Source organism: Choloepus didactylus, chromosome 15 (genome assembly GCF_015220235.1).
Source record: "Choloepus didactylus isolate mChoDid1 chromosome 15, mChoDid1.pri, whole genome shotgun sequence".
NCBI lineage: Eukaryota > Metazoa > Chordata > Mammalia > Pilosa > Megalonychidae > Choloepus > Choloepus didactylus.
The window spans coordinates 36,452,866-36,476,409 of NC_051321.1; the positions used below are offsets into that span (position 1 = coordinate 36,452,866).

The 23,544-nt window shown below is 38.1% G+C and overlaps 1 protein-coding gene across 2 annotated transcripts in view; it reads left to right on the top strand.

Moving 5' to 3' along the window:
• The window catches only part of ARHGAP19 (Rho GTPase activating protein 19), a 156,250-nt gene extending 132,990 nt beyond the window's left edge, over positions 1-23,260 (top strand). For both annotated transcript variants that reach the window (XM_037804259.1, XM_037804258.1), the window contains exons 9-12: positions 8,966-9,064; positions 11,590-11,700; positions 12,302-12,380; positions 16,479-23,260. In XM_037804259.1, coding sequence (XP_037660187.1) covers positions 8,966-9,064; positions 11,590-11,700; positions 12,302-12,380; positions 16,479-16,489 — 300 coding nt within the window. In that variant the 3' untranslated portion in view covers positions 16,490-23,260. The remainder of the gene's footprint in view (positions 1-8,965; positions 9,065-11,589; positions 11,701-12,301; positions 12,381-16,478) is intronic.
• Positions 23,261-23,544: the final 284 nt, after the last annotated feature.

The following is a 23,544-nucleotide window of genomic DNA, read 5'->3' on the forward strand; positions in this document are numbered from 1 at the left end:
TTTTCATTTCAGTTACTGTGGTCTTCAACTCCTTTTGGTTACTTTTAAAAATTTCTATCTCTTTCGATTTTCATATTGTTCATTAACTGTTTTCTTGATATTCTTTAGTTCTTTCTTTATGTTTTTCTTCATCTCCTTGAACATATTGAAGATCATTTTGTAAAAGTCTTAGACTGGTAAGTCCACAGTTTGGTCTTCTTCATTGGTGTTTTCTGGATTTTTAAACTCTTCCTTTGGATGGGCCATCATTACCTGTTCTTTAGTATGTCTCGTACTCTTCTGTTGTACACTGTACATTTTAATATTTTAAAATGTTAACTCTGGGATTTACTCCCTGAGATGTCTATTTCTTGAGCTTGTAACCAGCTGGTGATGTGATAGCGATTTTCTTGAATGTCAGCCCTATCAGGAGGGTCCAAGGCGAATGCAAAGAACAGGATCCTCCCTGTCTTTTCTGAGCCTGTGTCTTGTCCTAGGCTTATGCTTGCTACTGGCTTAGGAGTTTCCCTGTTTATAGGCATTTGAATGCCCCCTGTGCTTCCCCAGGAGACAGACTTTCTTCCTCTCCCAGGTGTCCCACTGCTAGACTGAAAGCAGGTAAGCCTTTGCCCCATGCTGTCCACAACTGTTTCTTACACTACTTTCGTTGTCTCAAGCTGCCTTTTCCTGGAGGACAAATTCTGGGAGGGGGATGTGGAATGCCGGAGATGAGTTTCTTAAGTCAGTCTTTCCTAGCTGGAACAAGGCCAAGGACCCTCCAAAGGAAGACCAGCAAGGTCCAGACTGCACTATAGAGGGGATGGGGCGGGGGGCAGGAAGGGTGCTAGGAGCTTTTCTTCCAGTTCCCCAAAGCTGTGCTTTCTTGACCTGCCCAGCAAATGCAACCCTTCAACTGTCTGTTGCAGCTCTGAGGAGGTGTGCCATCTTTAAGTCTCCTCTGCTGCCTTTGTTTGGGGCAGGTTGGAACAATGGCTTCCCTCATAGCTATGCCCCCAGTGATCAAAGTTGCTAATCAAAAAATCGTGATCAGTAATCAGCTGTGCCCACCCTGGATCTTGGAGAACTGGATTTTTTTTTTTTTTTTTTTAACATTTTTATTGTGAAATATAGCATATGTAGAAAAGTAATAAATTTCAAAGTACATTTTAACAAGTAGTTATAGAGCAAATTTCAAAGTATAGTATTGGTTCTAGTTCCACCATTTCAGGTATTTCTAATACACTAGAAACTAAAAAGAAATATCTATATGAGAATTTGGTAGTCATAAATCATTTATTAAATCCTAACCTATCTGTTATAACCCTTCCCTCTCATTTGATCATTGTCTCAATCTTAAGGGCAATGACCATTCTAATTTCTTCATGTTGTAACGGGGTATCAACATTGTGGGGTAGGGGGATGCAACTAATTGATGTTCTTGGAGATACAGGTACCTCTGGGTTTCAGGGCTTATCTCACATAGAAACAATCTGGAGGTTTTAACTTTTGCAAAATAAAGTTATTAAAACTTTTATAGAACCTCATATGGAGCCCTGGATATACTTTAGGGTTTTCAGGAATACTGTCGGTTGGAGCTTGGCATATGGTGGCAGTTTGTGATATCGAGCTGAAGCTTGTATAAAGAGTAACCTCCAGAATAGCCTCTCGACTCTATTTGAACTCTTAGCCACTGAACCCTTATTTGGTTACATTTCTTTCCCCCCTTTTGTAAAGAAGGCATTGTCAGTCCTACGATGCCAGGACCAGACTCATCCCTGGGAGTCATGTCCCACGTTGAGGTGAGGGTAATGAGTTTATTTGCAGAGTTGGGCTTAGAGAGAGAGGGGCCACATCTGAACAACAGAAGAGAGTACTGGATTTTTATGTCCTTTTCTGACACTAACAAGCTGTGCACAGGTCAGACTCCGCTGTGGCCTGCTGTGAGAGTGGGGATGGGCACCAGTAAGTGTGCGTGTGGAGAGAGCAATTTACTGGTATTTACTGTAATTTACTAGTCTCTTTGTCCTGCTCTTCCTTGGGTGTTGTACAGTGTTCTGCTGGACTCCGGAGTTTCAGAATAGTTGATTCAGATATTTTCTGCCTGTGAAATAGTTGTTTTGGTGGAGGGACTGATTGTTGGAGCGTCCTACTCTGCCATCTTCCTACAAATTTCCCAACATTTGCCATTTTGAGTGTTGCCTGAGTAAGTCCTCATGATTTCTTTCTCAGGAAATTAATTTTGTCTCAATTCCTTTTGAATTTTAGCTGAAAAGGCAGGGTCAGCCTCTTGATTTGTTATTCAACTGGGACATCTTTGAGGGAAGAATCTGTGTTTTTAAAAATTTCTTATATCTACTCCCAAGCATAGGGCCAGGCATAAACAAGTACACAGAAAATGTTTAACCGAAACTTGTTGAACTTAACAATTGACAAGAAAAGTTCTTTAAGAGAAGTTTTCTGTCACTCTTTTTGAAGTTACTTTGATATCTAGCAAACCCAGAATTTTATGGGGTTTTGGCTGATTGTTGCATATTCAAAGCAGTCTAGTGATTTAATTCTGTAATGGAAACGGGACAGCCATTTCCATGTAGGACAGGTGTAATGATTTCTCTCAGCAAGAACACTGAGGGTTAGAAATAGTACAAATGAAAAACATTCATTTTGAAAAATAGGGAATTATTAAGAAGGATTAGAAGAAAATAAATCACTCATTCCACCAGTGTTTAAATTTTGGATATTTCAGTCTTTTTTTTATGGAGATATATATATATTTTAGATTGTTCACATACCATGCATCTATCCAAAGATCCAAAGTGTACAGTCAGTTACCCATGGTACCATCATATAGCTATGCATCCATCACCACAATTTTTTTTCAATTTTTAGAATTTTAGAAACTCCAATCCTCCCATGTTCCTAACCCCCCCCCCATTATTGATTCATAGTTTTGGTATAGTACATTTGTTAGTGTTGATGAAAGAATGTTAAAATACTACTAGCTGTAGTATGTAGTTTGCAATAGGTATTTTTTTTCCCTATATGCCCCTCTATTATTAACTTCTAGTTATAGTGTCATACATTTGTTCTAGTTCATGAGAGAGATTTCTAATATTTGTACAGTTAATCTTGGACGTTGTCCACCACAGGATTCACTGTTTTTTACATTCCCATCTTTTAACCTCCAACTATCCTTCTGGTGACATACGTGACTCTGAGCTTACCCTTTCCACCATCTTCACACACCTTTCAGCACTGTTACTCTCACAACGTGCTACCATCGCCTCTGTTCATTTCCAAATGTTTAAGTTCGCCCTAGTTGAACATTCTGCTCATAATAAGCAACCACTCCCCATTCTTTAGCCTCATTCTGTATCCTGGTAACTTATATTTCATGTCTATGAGTTTACATATTATAATTAATTCATATCAGTGAGACCCTGCAATATTTGTCCTTATGTGTCTGTCTTATTTCACTCAATATAGTGCCCTCAAGGTTTCTTCATCAACCCATTTTTTTTAAGATGGTTTTGTTCACACAGCATACATTCTGTCCTAAGTAAACAATCGTTGCTTCCCTGTATAGTCATGTATTTATGCATTTAGCACTTATATCTATATAAGGACATCTCCATTTCTTCCACAAAGAAGGAGGAAGAGTCAAAGAAGGTAGTGAGACAAAAGATAAAGAAAAAAGAGAGAGAGAGAAAAATGACAGCTAGAAAGCAACAAAAGGAAAGATAACATTAAACTAAAGTAGAATAAAGAGTCAGACGTCACCAATGCCAGGAGTCCCATATGGTTTCCTTGTGTCCCCCCCCCCCCCCACCATATGCATTTAGCTTTGGTATATTGCCTTTGTTATATTAAAGGAAGCGTAATACAATGTTTTTGTTAATTATAGTCTCTAGTTTGCATTGATTGTATTTTCTCCCCAATCCCACCCTATTTTTAACACCTTGCAACGTTGACATTCATTTGTTCTGCCTCATGTAAAATCATATTTGTACCTTTTATTACAATCATTGAGCACCCTAGGTTTCGAGTTACACAGTCCCAGTCTTTATCTTTCGCCTTTTGTGCTGTGTCGCACATGGTCCTAACCTTCCTCTTTCAACCATGCTCACAGTCATCTTTGTTCAGTGTACTTACATTACTGTGTCATTATCTCCCAAAATCTTTTTCCAGACCTCTCCTGTCTTTTCCTTTCTGTCTGCAGTGCTTCCTTTAGTGTTTTCTGTAGAGCAGGTATCTTGTTCACAAACTCTGTCATTGTCTGTTTGTCAATATTTGAAGCTCTCCCTCAAAGGTAGAGAGACAAAAGAAAAAGAAAAAGAAAGAAAAAAAATGACAGCTATAAAGCAACAAAAGGAAAGATAGAATTAAACTAAAGTAGAATAAAAGAGTAAGACAACATCACCAATGCCAAGAGTTCCATACCCTTTCCCTATGTCCCCCTCTTATAGGCATTTACCCTTGGTATATTACCTTTGTTATAGTAAAGGAAGCATAATACAATGTTTCTGTTAACTATAGTCTCTACTTTGCATTGATTGTATTTTTCCCCAATATCACCCCATTTTTAACACCTTACAAGGTTGAAATTCATTTGCTCTCCTTCATGTAAAAACATATTTGTACATTTTATCACAATTGTTGAGCACTCTAGATTCATTGAGTTATACAGTCCCAGTCTTTATCTTTCCTCTTTCCTTCTGGTGTCCCACATGCTCCTAACTTTCCTCTTTCAACAATACTCACAGTCATCTTTGTTCAGTGTACTTACATTGCTGTGCTTCCATCACCCAAAACTGTGTTCCAAACTCTCACTCCTGATTTTTCCTATCTGTCTGAAGTGCTCCCTTTAGTATTTCCTGCAGAGCAGGTGTCTTGTTCATAAACTCTCTCATTGTCTGTTTGTCAGAGAATATTTTAAACTCTTCCTCATGTTTGAAGGACAGTTTTCCTGGATATAGGATTCTTGGTTGGTGGTTTTTCTCTTTCAGTATCTTAAATATATCACCCCACTTCCTTCTTGCCTCCATGGTTTCTACTGAGAAATCCGCACATAGTCTTATCAAGCTTCCTTTGTATGTGATGGATCACTTTACTCTTGCTGCTTTCAGGATTCTCTCTTTATCTTTGACATTTGATAATCTGATTATTATGTGTCTTGGCATAGGCCTATTCAGAACTATTCTGTTTGGGGGTACGCTGCGCTTCTTGGATCCATAGTTTTATGTCTTTCATAAGAGATGGGAAATTTTTGTTGATTATTTCCTCTATTATTGCTTCTGCCCCCTTTTCCTTCTCTTCTCCTTCTGGGACACCAATGACACATACATTCTTGCTTTTCGTTTTGTCCTTAATTTCCCTCAGACGCTGCTTATATTTTTCCTTTCTTTTCTCTATCTGTTCTTTTGTGTGTAGACTTTCAGGTGCCTTGTTCTCCAGTTTCTGAGTGTTTTCTTCTGCCTCTTGAGATCTGCTGTTGTATGTTTCCATTGTGTCTTTCATCTCTTGTGTTGTGCCTTTCATTTCCATAGATTCTGCCAGTTGTTTTTTCAAACTTTCGATTTATACCTTATGTATGCCCAGTGTTTTTGTTATACGGTTCATCTCTTTTGCCATATTTACCCTAAACTTTTTGAATTGATTTAGTATTAGTTGTTTAAATTCCTGTATCTCAGTTGAAGTATAAGTTTGTTCCTTTGACTGGGCCATAACTTTGTTTTTCTTAGTATAGGTTGTAGTTTTCTGTTGTCTAAGCATCTAGTTTCCTTGGTTACCCCAATCTGGTTTTCCCAGACCAGAGTGGGCTCAGGTTTCAGAAGAAGGCAATAGTATCACATCTCCCTGAGGGTGTGTCTTAGAAGATTGGTACACCCTGTGGGGCCTTAAGTCATTGTGCTTTTCCGCCCAGCAGGTGGCGCCTGTCAGCCTGTAGCTCCAGACTGGTGTAAGGAGATGTGGCCCTGGCTGTTTTCCCCCAGGCTCTGGGGTCTGATTCTGAATAGAAGGCAGGTAGTAGAGATTGGCACCATCTTCTTCCTCTTAGGGAAAATATACACCCTAGGGAGAGGTCATTTACATTTAAATAGTCTCTGCCTGTGCTATCTCTGCCTTTGCCTGAGTCAGAGCACTGGGAACTGAAAATGACTGAGGCTTCCTCCACTGAGCCCGAAAAAGGGACAGAAAGCCCCCTTCAGGGCCAGTTCATGGCCACCCTCCAGCTCTCCAAGGTCAGTCATCACCAAAGGCCTCTGTCTGCTTGTTGGAGATTTGTAGCTGGTATTGAGCAGTCCACGTTTGTTAATTAAAACCCAGTTGGAGCTCAGCTGAGCAATATTCGCTTGCTGGGCGAGTGCTGCTCTCTAGCATCTAGTTGGGGCCATGGGGGGGGGGGCTTTCGGCTTGGACCCACAGTTTTTACTTACAGATTTTATGCTGTGATCTTGGCATTCCACCCAATTCAGGTTGGTGTATGATGAGTGGACAGTCATGTTTGTCCCCCCGCAGTTATTCCATATTATTTATTAGTTGTTCCTGGTTGTTTATTAGTTGTTCCAGGGGAACAAACTAGCTTTCACTCCTCTCTATGGTGCTATCTTCTTCCGTCTCCTTATGGATATATTTTTATGTAGTTCTGATCATGTCATATACTTTCTTTTAGCTCTGCTTTTTTTCACTAAAATTACAGAATAAGCATTTTCTTATGCATGCTTGCAAACTCTTTGCATACATTTTAAAGACAGCCATATCTTTTTGAAGAAACTATAATTTTACTATTTCTTAATTTTCTCCCGTGATTATAAAAATAATACATGGTCAGTATAGAAACATTGAAAACTACAGAATAGTGTAAAGAAGAAAGTGAAAAAATCACCTATAATCATTCAGAGATAACCACTTATCACATTTTGGAGCATTTCCTTCTAGTTTTTTTTTCCATAAATATATATTTCACATTTTTTCTTTTACTTAATTGAGATATGTTCAGTTTTGTGGTCCATCTTCATTTAATGCTATATCATGAACATTCTCTATGTCATTAAAAGGCTGTGAAATATTCATGAATGGTTACATAATATTCCATCCTATATATCCTAATTTTTCTACAGTTTGCCTATTTTTGGACATATTGGTCAATTAGGTTGTTTTTTTATAAATTTTTATGAGTGTTTTCATCGCAGATTATTTTCTGGAAGTGGCATGAGCAAAGGGTGGATATGTCTAGTAGGTCTTTTAATTCATAAGTCTCTTCCTCCCTCTCCCTCTTTAAAAATTAAAAAAAAAAAAATTAGAGCAGTTGTAGGTTTGCAGAAAAATCATGCAGAAAGTACAGAGTTGCCATACCACCCCCCACCACAATTTTACTTACTGTTAACATTTTGTATTAGTATGGTACGTTTGTTACAATTGATGAAACAATATTATACTTTTTTTAATTAACTGTAGTCCATAGTTTACATTAGGGTTCATTCTTTGGGTTTTATCATCTCTCTCTTTTTTTTTTCCCTAAAATATTGTCACAGTTTATTTTGATAAATGTTTTAATTTGAAATAATTTTAGGCTTAAGAGAAAAGCTGCAGAGATAGTGCCGAATTCCCGTATACCCTTCACCCAATTTCTGCTAATGTTAACATTGTCCAAATTAAGGTATTAACATTAGTACATTAGTATTAGCATTATAGACTTTATTAATGTTTTACCAGTTTTTCCACTGATGTCCTTTTTATGTTCCAGGATCCGATCCAGGATACCACACTGCATTTAGATACACACACTCTTAACACTGTCTTTTTTTATCTGTACTTTATATGTTGAAGATACCAGATTGTTTCCCATAGTCTAGATTTCGCTGATTGCATCGTTGTTTGTTCTCTGTGTTTGCTGTAACCGGTAATTAGATCTAATTCTAGAGTTTCAATTTGATTCCAATTTGATTTCTTTTTTGGTGAGCATACCACATAGGTGGTGTATAATTTTTAAAATGCATTTTATCAAAAAACTCTGGATGCATACTGCTAAATAGTTCTCTGGAAAGTTTTACCAATTAATGCTCTCACCAGTTGATATAGGAGAACCCATCTTATTGCACCCTTGCCAACTCTGTCAGGAATACTTTGTTTTTCCCTGTCCTTATATGTTCAGGAGGATACTTATTAGCTAAGCTCTTTAGAGGTGACTAAATTTTCTGTCTGCTGAGATAATTAACTTTGAGAACTTCAGGCTGCCTGTATATAAAAAAAATGTCATTTCTTTAACCTCTAGAACTGAACCTAGCTTGATAAAAATTTGCATAATTACAATTCAGAAATTTAAAAAGTATAGTTAGGAAAGAAGAATTATGTACTGTATATATTTTATATACATATATATTTAAAGTGGGGAGATGTATGGCTAACGAAAGCATTGAATGAGACTGTACAACACCTTGGGTCTTCCCCTTTTCCATTTTAGATTCCTCTGGAGACCTGATATTGGTAGAATTGAGATGTCTGCATTCTTTTGTATTCTTATGTATTTCCTCTGAGTCTAAGGCTGGGAGGCAATCGTGACAAACATCCATTTAAAAAGCTTGAGTAACTATTATTCTGTATGCAATTTGTGTTAAATTAAGGACTATCTTAGATTGTGCTGGTGACTCTTTATATACAAGATGCTTTATGCAAAAAATCTTGATAACCTGGAGGAGATCCCTTGAGCTTGTTTCCTTCTCTGCAAAATAAGGGTAATAATTCCAACCTCGTAATGCATATGCAATAAGGAATGTGAAGTGCAGGACTCCTCAAAATAATTTATTAAATTTTGACTTTCTGGAGCATCGTTTCTGCCTTTGTGATTTGCTTACAGCCCTACCAATCCATGTATGTATACAGTCGCTTATTCCTGGACTTTTCTGGGTGTTTATACTTAGCTATTGTCACAGAATGCTGTCTCTTGCTTGGGAGGATATTAATAAATGTTCTCTATGTTTTCTTTTAGTTTAACAAGCAATCTGTGACCCAGACACCAGGGCGAGAACCTTCTACTCCCCGGGTACAGAAGAGGGCCCGTTCACGTTCTTTCAGTGGGCTTATTAAGGTAGGTACATGTGCTGCTATTTTAGCATTGATTGTGGGAAATTTAACAGTCTGACTTTTCTTATGCATAAACAGTTTTCTTCTATTCTTTGGGATGCTACAAAGGGTTCATTTGTAAGGGGATAAGGGTAGGATTTGGAAAAGTTTTAAAAGAATTTGGAAATGCTTTAAAAGATTTTTTAAAGCATTTTTTTGTGTTTCAGATCAGAGAAGGGACTCTGCTTAGAGAAATCGGGAGTAAAAGGAATAAAGGTCCTTTCTTCTCTCCGGGGCTGAGGACAGAATCCTCATTGAACAGTGTAAAGAATCTCTTTTTCTGCCTGACGTGCCTTGTGCGTCTATGTGTAGTTTGCTCAACTTATGGAGAAGTGAAGAAGTTGAGAGATAGACTAGGGGAATTGTTAGAAAAATGGATTTTCTAATAGGCTAGTGAATTTTCAGTGTCTCAAATTTTTGTAAGCTTAATATTTTAATCAATTGTTGTATTCTCTTCTCTTTAAATCATTAAAAATCTTGTTTTTAAAACAAATACAAAATATACTTCTGTGCTCTTGCTGCCATCATTCTGTGTTTGCAGATTTAGTTTACAATTCTCTTCATGGACGATTTGAAATTGTAGTTAATGAATATTGACATTAGGTGGCAGTAAATACCTTGGTTATGGGGTTCAAATTTCTAGGCATAAACTCAGACAAGGTTCTAGTTAATTTGGAGAGAGTTTAGCATGATTCCATGTTCTACTTTTTTTATTTTTTAAATTGTTTTTAACTTTATTAAAATATAAAAATCCAGCAACATTAAGGAGCCCTTTGTTTAAAATTAAAATTTTTTACCCTAAGAAATAAATACCTTAAACATTTTTTTCTTTATGCTGCAACTATTAGCAGTTGCAACATCATCTAACACTAACTTTGGTCTTCGTTTTAATTTATAGAGGTTTAGAATTCACTCTCAACCATAATCTACTGGGTCCAGTAGCCTCTGGGACATGAGACTTGTTTGACATCAAAATTTTCTTTTCTAGAACCCTAGAAGTGCACTCACTTGCTTAGATGTGGCTAGTAAAATGAGCATCCTTGGTTTACCCTCTTTGTTTCTTCTTAGTTGGAAAAGTCTGTCCTTCCCTCTGACTTCCCTGTCATTGAGATGATAAAAGAAAAGTTATAGTCAATAACTATTAATAAATGTTATTAAATAAATGTTTCTTTACTTGAACTTACATGGTGTGGTTTTCTAGTCTCAGTGAGATCTTCTCCTGTAGTTGGCTTTAGCTGTCTTGCTAATTGTTGCTTGAAATTTAAATATAATAGTATTCTCTTGGCAGCTGCCCACTTCTTTACTAAGAGAGGATTTAGAACTTTAGAATTTATAAAAGAGCATGTCATTCTATCAGGATAAAACATTTTAGAAAAGCAATATTAAACACAAATATTAGCAAATTTTATTGAACAGGGGTAAAGTGTTTTCTTTATAAATGAAGAGGTTTTTGAGCTAATAATAGACAGAGATTTTTGCTCAGTAGCTGTGCAATGAAGTGATAGATTCCCTCTTCAGAAGTTCAGTAGATGATTTATGACCAGCCCTGTGACTCTAGGCATCCCCAATTCAGCTTCCTCTGAGGTGATATCTGACTTTTGAGAGGAAGGTGTACTGGTCTTATTTTCCCAACACTTCCTTGCTTTAGCTATTTGATTTCTGTCCTGCTTTGGTCCCTTTTTTGGTTAGATTTTTTTCCTCCAGAATTCCTCTTATGTCCGTAATTTGTTATTTTGGAATATTTTGAATATTGCTACTGATATTTATGTTGTAGTGTTTAACATTCTAGTTTTGATATGTTCTTTTTTTGGAATTCAGATTTATTCTCTAAGGGGAAAAAAAGGGAGGATTTCTTCAAAGATGGTAGAATTATCACTGTCAGCTGTTGCATACAGTGGGTTGCATCAGCTCCAGAACTGTTCAGAGATGAAAAGCTCTTAGTCTTGATCGTGAGTGTCAGTATAGTCATGTGACTCTCTTAGGAAGGCCTCTGCCTTCTTGTGGCTGTCTTAGGAACTCGTATGGAACTTCAGATTTTCCAGTTAGAGTGAACTCTGCCTAAATATCCCCTAGTGAGGAGGGGAAGAAGGGCATCTTTTTAATAGCTTCAGAGACAGCACATCTTTGAGGAAAAAATTATACTGGTAAGTAACTGGCATTTCTTTTATGGTCTCAGAGGTATGCTGTAATTGGCCTGTATTAGTTTAAACCAACTATAAAGCTGTTTCTACCATTTCACCCCATCTAAATGTAAAGAAAAATGATAACCTAAAGAAAAGCAATGGTTTCAGTTTAGTTTTGTTTTTTGTTTTGTTTTTAACATACTTTGACTTCCTTGTATAAGAGGGCCTGGGAGGATTTATACAGAATTTATCAGAAGCTGAGCTTTTTTTTTTTAACCTAAGGAAACTATAGTTTTGAAGTCTAGTATAGCTATAATATAGATATAGTAGATGTTTATAGGTCAAATATATTTTCTTCCTAAATCAGCGGAAGGTCCTGGGGAATCCGATGATGTCAGAAAAGAAAAACAAGTACTCGACTCCGGAATCTGTGGACCTTGGTGAATTGAATAGAGCCAGCAAAGAAAATATGAACTTAGTAAGATACTATTCTTTGGACTTCCTGTCTATTTGTATGTATTTGTAGAAAGGTAGAAAATTGGTATTTTGTCATCTGTTTTACTGTGTTTCAACTGTGCCTTTTCTCAGGTCTTTCCTTTGTGTTGGCTCTTTTCTTTCCCTGGGTTTTTACTGACTCATTGATTCATTCAACAAACACATCTTGAGTTCAAGGAGGATATAACCTGTCATAAGTCCAGATGACAAATACAGTAAAATAGCCCCATAAACAAAGTGTTAGAGGGAGCGTTTAATTCTAACTGGGAGACTCCAGGAGGAAGGTCACATTTGAGCCAGGCCTACTCAGCACTGCATTACCTGTCCTTCAAGGTATCCCAGGCACGGTTACTTCATTAGAGCCAGCAATAAAATATGTTATGATTAATGATAAATTAATAAATTAATAATTGATAAAACACTTAATGATAAATGCTAATGATAAATAAAGTTAATAAATATATTAGTCTCAGCAGAACTTTTCGCACTGAATTTGAACAAGTAAATAATTTCCATGATAGTAAAGTCTGTTTGTAGGAATGACATTAGAATATTTAAGCCACTGTAAAATTTTCTTGTTACAGTTATTTTCTGACTCTCCAGCTGTCAGGATGACACCAACAAGATTGAAATGGTCTGAGGGGAAGAAAGAGGGGAAAAAAGGTACTAATTCTACTTATTCTCTGTACTTATGAATATAGTTCATTTCTGCATCTAGGCAGGCAGTAGCATTTTCTGAATTCCTGGTGTAGTGTAGTAGTTGTAGTCATAAGTTATGTCAAGATTACAAGACTGGTTCTTGCCCCTGAGTTCATTCAGCAGATGGTTTGTGAGCATCTGCTCAGCACTGTGTTAGGAACTGAGGCTCGGGCTGGGAACGCAGACCTGCATGGTCCCTGTGCTCTTGGTCAGACAGGACACTTGTATGAAATATCTTAAGAATGCTTCCTAAGCAAATTTTTAAAAATTTTAAAAAAGTTTAAAATTATTTGTGTAAATCAAGTGCAGAAGAACTGAGTATACTCAGTAAATGTGGAATGGTTTATGTTTCTTTTCTGTGTACACTTTAGCCTTGTTTGTTCGGTGAAGCTTTCCAGATAAACTACTTATGCTGAAGGACACCAAAAATGCTATCATATGTGCTTTTGAGGCTATTTAGGACAAAAAGGATTATTTGATGCTGGGACTGCTAGTTGTCGCAGGCCTGGTAAAAGGCAGTGGCTGCTGTGCTTTCCTCTGAAGAAGTTATGTGGTTCACTGGAAAGACCATGGAATTTGTAGTTAGACCTGTTTGAGTCATCATTTCTCTCACGTGAGAAAGCTGCTCACTCCCTTTGAGTCCACGTTTTCTCCTCTGAAAACAAGGATAATAGTTATATCCACTTCACAGATTTCTTGTGAGGCTCAATCAAAATAACATTTTGGAAGCACATTGTAACTGTTAAAGCATTAACAAGTGGTAAATAGTTGTTACTAACAAAAACTGGATGAGACTTGGTCTTGTCATAAAAGGCTTGTATGGCAGGTGAAGGGATCTCTGGTTTGACACTCATTCACCACTGAGACATGAGCATAACTATTTGGGGCATCCAAAACAAACAAAAAGAACAAAAGCCTATTCCTTATGGATAAATCTTTATTCTTTTCTAGAAAATTAGTTGTCAGTGTAGTCTACTTACTTAGCCTTGGAAAATTATCTGAACTTTTTTTTCCACCTTGCTTCTGACTTCTAAGCTGGGCTGTCTGATAGAATTATGTGTCTAAATATTTCTACGTTTATGTTCGTGAGTCAAAAATGAAGCATAAGGGAAGTTGGAGGTCAAAAGATGGGAATGTATAAAACTGAATCCTATGGTGGGCAATGTCCATGATCAACTGTACAAATACTAGAAATCCTTTCCATGAACCAGAACAAATGTATGACAATACAATTAGAAGTTAATAATAGAGGGGCATATAGGGAAAAAATATATACCTATTGCAAACTATATACTATAGTTAGTAGTTTTTCAATGTTCTTTCATAAACAGTAACAAATGTACTATACAAACACTACGAGTCAACAATTGAGGGGGGTTGGTTAGGGACAGGGGAAGATTTGAGTTTTCTTTTTTCTTTTTTCATCTTTTGCTTTATTTCTTGTCTGGAGTAATGAAAACATTTTAAAAATTGAACAAAAATTAAGTGCAGTGATGGATGCACAGCTGTATTAGGGTACCAGGGGCAACTGATTGTACACTTTGTATCTTTGGATAATTGTATGGTATGTGAACAATCGCAATAAAAATTAAAAAAAAAAAAGCAAAAAAAAAAGGAAGCATAAGTTATTTTTGAAGGGCACATTGTTTTGTACAAATAACATCTTTTGTCACTGTCATTTTTGAAGATGATCAAGGAATAATGAGCCTCTCTATATTGACAACTCTACTTTGGGAGGAAAGAAATGAATTAAAACAATAAGTCAGCTTAATAAATATTAAGAGAATTTTTAGAGCAGGGATTCTTGACCCTCTTAATTAACTATGGGCCTCTTAAGGAATCTATAAAGTTCCTGATATTATTGATACAATTTTAAATGGAGTTATATATATATACATTTTTCTTGGAGAAAGAATATATAGTTTTCATTAGACTCTCAAAAGTGTCAAAGATTCAGGAAAGTAGAGGCCCACAAATGATGAACAACCTTCATTGGCTTAATGGCATTTTCACTTTATTCTCTTCCTGGTAACTTCCTGTATCTTGAAATGTCTTCCTTGGCTGACATGATGCTACACTATTCTTGTTCTCCTCCTTCCCCTTTAATTCTTTTCCATCTCTGCCTACCTCTCTACCTCTATGTTTTTCAATGCCCTATATTAAGTTCTCTGCTCTTCTCTGCTCTTGCCTTTTTTTTCCCCCCTCTCTTAGCAGTTTGGTCTACTTCCATAGCTCAGTGCCACTCCTAGTGATGACTACTTTCAAGCCCTGTCTCTAGATCTGAGCTTTCTTCCAGTCTCCAAGCCCACAGATCCAATTGTTTGTTTTGTATTTCTTTTTCATAACAGTGAACACAACCCAATATTTTTTTGATGGTGATGGTGGGGTTTATAAAAGGAATAACTATTCTTTTAAGAACATAATGCAATCTTATTAGCAACAATAACATAATCCAAAAAGAGGTTTGGTTAGCCTAGGGTTTATTTATTTTTCTTTTTTTTTAAGTTCAGTTTTATTGAGATATATTCACATACCATACAATCATCCATGGTGTACAATCAACTGTTCACAGTACCATCATGTAGTTAGGCATTCATCACCCCAATCTATTTTTGAACATTTTCAAAATATCAGAAAGAATGAGAATAAGAATAAAAAATAAAAATAAAAAAGAACACCCAAATCATTCCCCCATCCCTATTTTTCATTTAGTTTTTGACCCTGTCTATCTACTCATCCATCCATACACTGGATAAAGGAAGTGTGATCCACAGGGTTTTCACAATCACACTGTCACCCCATACAGTCGTCTTCAAGAGTCAAGGCTACTGGGTTGGAGTTTGGTAGTTTCAGGTATTTAGTTCTAGCTATTCCAACACAATAAAACCTAAAAAGTGGTATCTAGATAGTGTATAAGAATGTCACCAGAGTGACCTCTCAACTCCATTTGAAATCTCTCAGCCACTGAAGCTTTATTTTGTTTCATTTCACTTCCCCCTTTTGGTCAAGAAGATGTTCTCAGTCCCACAATGCCCAGTCCAGATTCATCCCCTGGAGTCATATCCTGTGTTGCCAGGGAGATTTACACCCCTTGGAGTCAGGTCCCACATAGGGAGCATAGGGTTTCTTAACCTCAACACTATTCACATTTTGGATCAGATAATTCTCTGTTATGGGGAGCTTTCCTGTGCATGTTAGCTCCCCTAGTGCCTCTGCTCACTAGATGCCAGTAGCACCCTCTCCTGGTTGTGACAGCCAAAAGTGATTGCGGGGAGGGCAGAATCGCCCCTAGTTGAGAACCATGATTTAGAACCTACTTATTAACTGGACATTATTTCCAGTAGTCAAAAATCTTACCCATCCTTCAAAGCCTAGCCTAAAAACCTTGTCCTCCTTGAAATCTTCTCTGGCTAAGCTAGGAAGATATAATTACTTTTTCCTTTGAATTCTTATTGACTTTTAAAAAATGTTGATTATCATTTATTTAGTTATTTATTTGGCATGTATGGTCTTAACTCTGCAGCTAGTTTCTCTTTTGGAAGACAAGAACCAAACTTAAGAATATATTTGTGGCCTCCTGTCTTGCTCTTCTCTTTCTCCTGTTAATGACAGTGCCTTGCATTTAGCAGGCATTTAATAAACATTAGCTGGTGGAAGGGTAGCAGCGGTAAGAAAATGAACTCTGCTTAGTAGCTCTGTATCTTGTTGGGTAGGCTTCAGATTCTTCATTGGAAAAATGATAAGAGTGTTACCTACTGTACAGGTTGTTGTGAAGATAAATGAGATAATGTATATAAAGAACTTAGAGCATCACCTGGCACAAACCACGCACTTAATAAGTGGTAGCTGTTACTACCATTTAGATGATTTAATGAGCTTAGATTAGAGCAAGTGGACAAGCTGATATTTACTTGATAAAGAGTCATAAATTCTCAGTTATAGTTCTTTAGTGCTCACAGTTCAGAGAAAATATTAGATATAGATTCTCTAGCTTTCAGGTGGGATTTGCAATAAGAAATTTTTATAAACTTGCTTAATACTCTTATTTTTCCTTCAACCTAGGATTCCTCTGAAGGATCCAGAGTTCTGTCATCCACCTAGGAATTTTCGCTTTAGTGGACCAGGTGTTATTACTACTCACAGCAAAGCTTGGACCTGCAGCTTGCTTGCTGCATTTTGAATTGTGAAAGCCAACTAATACTACGACCTGACTGATACCTCTAATCCTACTCACTGGATGATGTCAGCAACCTGTGCCTTCTGAGCGAGTGCTAGGAACTCTTTTTTTTTTTTTTTCCTTCAATATTATGGGAAAACCACTAACCAGCCAACTGGCTTAACACAGCACAGTATATGGGCAGAACCAGGCAGGCTCTAATGCTCATTCAAAGTGTTTGTTTAGGCAGATTCTGAATTTTAAAAATATGAAATTTGTACCAAATGTCAGTGATTTTTTTTTTTTTTTTTTTTTTTTTTTAAGTGCTATCGATCCTAATGGATTGATGTTATTTTTAACTGATTTTTGGCCTTTTCTCTGTTTTGACAATGTTGGGGGGTGGGATTTGGTTGTTGCTTTGTTTGTTTGTTTAAAAAGTTATTTTAGGAATAAGTAAAGGTCTAAATGGGCTGTAAGCCAGATGTTTTCCACCCTAAGCTCTGGGAAAGCTTTTTATCTCATGAGGCTATATTCCTCAAAACCTTTTTTTGTATCCAAAAAATGTATAGCTTTCCTGAAATTTTAAATTATTTTTTGAGTTTAAAATTGAAGGTTATTTGACCTGCAATATTGAAAAGGGATACTTCAAAATGATACAATATTTTAACAGATTTCAGTTATTAAACTGTTCTTCCCTCCCTTTGTCCTTTCTCCATCCCTCCCTCTTTCCCCCTTTCCTCAGTGATGCCAGAATAATTGTGGGATAGCTGAGCTTGTTTCCTTCTTTCAATTTCCTCTTAACTTGAAACATCTCTAGTGCCATTGTAATACTTTTCCCTTTATTCTTTCTGTGCCAAATCCCTGTGGCTCAAGCAAAGTCACTGACAGCTTAATAGACATTTGCTGAAATATTTGTATGTAGTGGGAAGCTCTAGAGTATGACTTGGCTGGGGCTGGTTGGCTCTATGTCACAGGATGATTCTTCATGGGTGGAATTATATTGCATCCTTCCAAGGGATCAGGTATGCGGGCTAGACTGTCCTGAGCGCAAGTTGGAGCCAGAGGAAAGGAACTGAGCATCAGTCTCTGGAGGGCTGATAGGATTTAAAGAAGAGAATGTTCTTATTGGAAGCAGTTGTGGCTTATCACTAGTGTGAAGGAGTGGATGCTGCCCTGCCCCTCTCCTTGCTGGAATGGGCTCAGGTAATAACTGGGAGATGGTACTGGAGCTTTGGCGGAGTTGGGATGTCTACATGTGTTTTATGTGAACAATGGCATGGCTTTGATCTAGTATAAAAGATTCACTGCCCAAAGAGCAGCATGTCGCAGGGAGACTATTCAGGTTTGTGCCTGGCTCTTTTAAGCCATGTAACTGTTCTCTTCTGTGTGTTGGAGCTGAGTCAGGCCCCTATAGTTAGCTGCCCAGGAAAGTATGGTTTGCTGACCTATTTTAAGCTATTGAAAATGCTGTGTTATTGCTGAAACAAAAGATGCTTCTGAGGGAGCAGAGTTTGACTTTATGTCTGGTGTCAGCCTTTTTTCTGTACTTTGTTTCTTTTGCTGGTAACTGCAGTAGTGACGAAAAATGTAAAATTTGGCCTTCCAGCCTGACAGATGGTGAATGATAGATGATTAGGAGTATAAAACTGCTTGAAAGCCTCTTTATCTAGAGCTGTTTTATATCGTTCTTAAAACTTTATTATTAGCAAATTCATTTGTGCAGGTTTCTATTTGCCTTTTTTTTAATTAAGAAAATTAGAATTTCTTGTACCAGATACCAGTAAATTCAAACAGAAACCCCTTTCGGTATTACCAGACTGAAGTGTCCTCCCGTAACTTGATACTTCCTTTCCTTATTGTTCAAGTGTGTTTCATCCTTGAGTGGTGACAGCCTTTTAAACAGGATCTGGCATCAGGTAGAGAAAGCAGATACGGCCTTTGCACTGATACCTCTTTGCCATTGAATTAGTGTTGTGGATCTTCTTGAAGGAGGTAGCTGAGATTTAGGAGAGGGTGAATGGAACCAATATCCAAGTGTAATGTTCTTAGGGCTAGGCTGGTGAGAAAGATGTTTATATCTGCACACACTTTGATAAAGCTGGTCCCCTTGGGCAGTTTATGTGTGTATTTGGGTATGTGTGTTTTGTTTAAGTTATTTATTGAATATTCTGTCCCTTGCTTTAAGGGTGTATAAGTCATTTTCCTTATAGAAACTGTGATCCAGTTGGAATCCAAATTTAAGGAGTAAGCAGTATAACCTTCTGCCTTGTGATCTGAAGCTGTTCTATTCCTGTGAAACCTTATGGAGAACTCAAAGACAAAAATCCTTTATCATTTGCCACAGAAGGGTACTGCCTGCCTTCAGATCTGTTGGTCAGGTACTATTTTTGAGCCAGTATTTAACACATTTTAAAAATCTGTATTGTTTATTCTATTTTTGTTATGTTTATTTTTCATGTTGGGACAATTTCTTTGAAAATGCCTCATCTTGTGGTTTTTTAAACATTTTTTTCTTTCTGGGGTCATTTGTGATGTGTTTTGGTATGGTATCAATATGATGCAATGCAGAGACACAGACATAAAAATGCAGCCCACCTCCTTGATTCACATCTGTGAACTACACTGGCTGAATCAGTAAAAGACCTAGGCACTGGAGTTTTTAACCTTTTACAGTGATGGACTTTTGCATGGGGACCAATGAATCTGGTTGGAAAAACCTTACTGCAGTAGTGAAGGAGGATTAGGAAATATTGATTGTACCTGAGTGCCCTAACATATTAAAGGAGCAGGTAGTCAGTGAATCATAACTCAAACCACCCTTAGTTGATCCTCCACAAATGGGAAGGAAAGGTCTTTACCCTGAATGTCCTTCTAGAGTCAGTTAGGTATGACAAGGGATACCTTTTGGAAAAGGGGTCAGTGCAGGACTGTTGACCACGGTGACCACTGGGTGTTGCAGAGGTGGCTCTTCTCTTGGCCTACAAGGAAGCCAGTTGATCACAGGATGCCAGAGCAGAACCATTTCTTCCTTCTAAATAGAAATGTTTCCGTTCCACTTCCCTCATGGGGCCCTATATTAGGATATGGTTTAAAATATTGCCTTCCAAGAGAACTTGTGGTCATTGAGAGAGTGCCCCATAGTCTATAACTGGGGAAGACATCTTTAGCAACAGACTTTTCTAGACTCTTTCTGTTTACTTTGTATAGGGCCTTGCACAGACACTTGAAGCTGGTGGCTCCCGTTCTGAGATCTTTTCTAAGTAGAACTCCTTTCCCTGTGAGACAGTCTCATACCTGCCTTCTTCTTCTCTGAACACTTCAGACTGAAGGTAGGACCTAGATTCATACCAGGATATAGCATTTGGCAAGAATTCAGGGAATATTTGGGATCCGAAGATTCATAAGCTTTTTAAACGAGTGGTAATTAGCCCAGTCTAAAACTTGCTATATTCTAGAAAGCTGGCTGCGAGCTTTCCAACAGTATAGACCTCATGGAGGGGCTAGTGAGGAAGTGCAGTACATAATAGCCTGAGTGCTTGGGTTACCATGGAAACTGGAGCTCATGAGGCCATAGCTAGTGCTATAGAGCCATTGAGCATTCCTCCACACGTCAGAGATCAGCAGAACCTGATGGGAAAAACATTCCTCACCCCAGGGTCCTTTCTTCATAGCAAGGGTTGTCTTTGCACTATCTCTGAGCTTGTCAGCAGGAGAAACTAGATTTCTTGACTAGTTCACCATTTTGAAATTTTCATTCTTATTTGACTATATATTATACACATATATATATATGTAACTGTAAAGAAACAATCATATGTATTGTCTTTCTTTTATACACATGTAATATTCTAAAATTAAATTTCTTTTGTTTCATATCTAAAGGCTTAGACTGGTCTCATAGTTCCACATTTTGACTGATGGATTATTTTCAGGGGGAGAGAGGTTACCTCTTGTTCTAAGGAATGTGAGGCCTCGAAAAAAGCTTCATCTTTGGCTTATTTTCCAGCTGGGTTGGTGGGTTCAGGGGGAGCAGGGCTTTTGGCTGATAAGTAATTCCCTGATTGGCACTTCAGGGAATTCTGAGTTCGTGACTTCTTGTGGCTGTGTCTGGCATGCTTTGCACAGATTCCAGTTTCTTACATGATCTTTATTTCTCATTTAAAAATAAGGAGTAAGGAGTGATAGTTATGGTATCAGTAAAAACCAGGGTGACATTTTCATCAGGAGCAGCAAGGTTTAGTGTTTAGACAACTTGTTAAAATGTTGTTTCTGCCATTTATTACATGTGTGACCTTGGATATGTCCCTGAACCTCTGTCTCCTCATCTGTAAGGTGGGAAAATGGTATCTATCTCAACAGTGCTGTGCTCTCAGTGGGTTAACAGATGTAAAGGCCTAGCATTGGAGGCCCATGTTTGTGCTTCAGGACAGTTATTTACCTCTGTAATTCTATGTAAAATTTTGTGTACATTTGCATTTTTCTGTGGAAGAGGTTTCATAGCTTTCATTTATTCCAGAGGAGTCCTTGATGACCAAAATATTGAGAACTTAGCCTTACACAGTGCCTGGCACATAGCAAGTGTTCATTAAATGTTAGTTCTTTCTCTTTTTTTGAGAATACATTTTATAATCAGCAGGTTATTGATGCTGACATAGTTATTTTTGATAATGATGGAGATTCTTAAATCCTGAATAGAAATTAAAACCCTGAAGTTATCTTTACTCCATTACCTACCCACACACTCCTCTTTTGTCATGTTACCTCCCCAGGTTCTACTCAGATCTGTTTGTCCCCCTCTCCCCATCCCCCAAGGGCCAACTTGTATTATTTACTGTAAAGAAGTGAAGCATAGAGAGGCTCTTACAGATAGAATATGAGTAACTGGTTAATACCAAAGAAAAGAAAAGGGGATAGAGAAGAGAAGAGAGGTATTTTGAAAAATAGAATCAAGATGCCAAGTACAATGCTGAGCACATAATCATTAGTAATCGTTGAACTGGACATGCATTAAACATTGGAAAGGGGAGATAGGAAACAGAAAACCTGGGAGAGTTTTCCTCTTACTCTCCCCTGCCTCACTGACTGGTTCTATAGTCTTTGTCCCTATGGAGGCCTGGCCTACTTTTTGCTCCTGTCTCCATTCCTAGATTACAGGCATACAAGGGGTGGGAATGGTGAAGAAGGCTGAACTCTAGGCTCGAGGGCTGTGCTGCAGAGTTTGCTTGTTTAAATGCTGCTTGAAGGCCCCACTTGTCTTCTTGGTGTCCCCCATGAAAACAGGCAACCCAAAATTGGGGTCCAGCAGTGGCCAGGTCTTGGTCTAAGAGGGACATTAATATCATATCCTTGAGTAGCAGCACCTAGTTCCCAGATCCTGAGAGTCTTCTACCTTGGAACTAGGATTGAGGTTAGCGAGAGAGGCTACCATTGATTGGTACTTGTACTGAAGAATGCTTAATTCAATTGAACATACCTGTGGGCAAGAGAGAAAGGAATTAGATTGTCTAAAAATTGTGGGCCCAGAAGCCATTCTTCAGCGTGCAGGAGTAGGGGATTGCTTATAAAAGCTCCTCCTGCTTATGCACTTTCCAATTTTCTGACATTGGTAGAGGAATACAGTAGGGCATCTAAGGAGTTAAAATCTCTTGTGAATGAAAATCTAATGCCACAATTTATTGGGCACTTACTATGTACAAACTTTAGGCTAGCCTAGTATTTACTTGTCTTGCTAAATTCATGCATCTTTGTGAGGTATTGTTATCCCCACTTTTATGGTAAAAGAAACATAGGAACTGTTCAGTAACATATCCAATGTCAGCTAAAAAGTGGCAGAGCCAGGATTAACATCCAGGGCTGTCTGACTCTTAAGAATTGTGGTCTTATCAGGGGTGAGACACCCCAATGCCTATAGAAAGGAGCCAGGTAGGTGATGTAAGGTAATGAAAATGACAAGCGCTTCAAGACACTAAAAACACCGTGAGAGCCAAACTCAACTCTGTGGCCTGGATTTGGCCCAGAAGCCACACTTACATTGTCTGCCGGACATTGTACTGCTTAGTCTTCTGGCTGGTTCCTGAGTCTGTATAGGATATTCTCCAGAGCTTCTTACTGCTGATTCTGGGATGATAGCAAGAAGTGTGCCTTCCAGAAAGATGGTAAAAGGTGTTCAGACCCAGGAGGTGTTCACTGACACAACCCTCCCTCACCCTACCTCCTGGCCCGGGCATCTGTGGCGAGAGTGTCTATCCTCATTTCTTTGCTCTCCCATATGCCAGAACTGCACTGTCTAATAGGGTAGCTGTTGGGAGAAGTGACACCTGTTACTTCCTCCAGGTGAGAAGTCTGGGATGTCAGCCCACTCCATGCTTTGCAGGTGTTGGGGTTGCCAACAAAAGCACGACTCAGACAGGCACTGGATGGAACAACACTTTACTCTCATAGAAAAGTGACAGAGCAAGATCAGCTTCAATAGTGGGCAGCGATCCCCCATGCCCAGAGCATCTTGCTTTGCAACTGACATGGGGATGTGGTCTACATGCACTACATCCGGTGCTGTAAGTGAGGGAAATACATACCAGAATTTGGAGACTGAATACAAAAAAAGTGTAAAAACATGCCGATAAATTTTTTATATTGATTACATGTCAATATTTTTGCTACATTGTATTAAATAAAATATATATTAAAATTAATTTTGTTTCTTTTTATTTCTCTAATGTGGCTCACACTTTATTTCTGTTGGACAGTGCTGTTCCAGAGCCTCTGAGTCTCTAATCCTGTGCTGTCCTTTCTCCACCAGAACCCACTCCTCAATTCTATCACAACCTGTGGCTACATCTCCTTTTTCTCTTTATCCGTGGGTTGCTCTGGGATTGGCTTTTGGCCTAGCCATAGCTGGCTACGTGACTGCCTCTGGTGAGCCAGCTCACTGGTCCTCACACATGGGCTGGAGACTCGGGGCTGGGGAGGCAC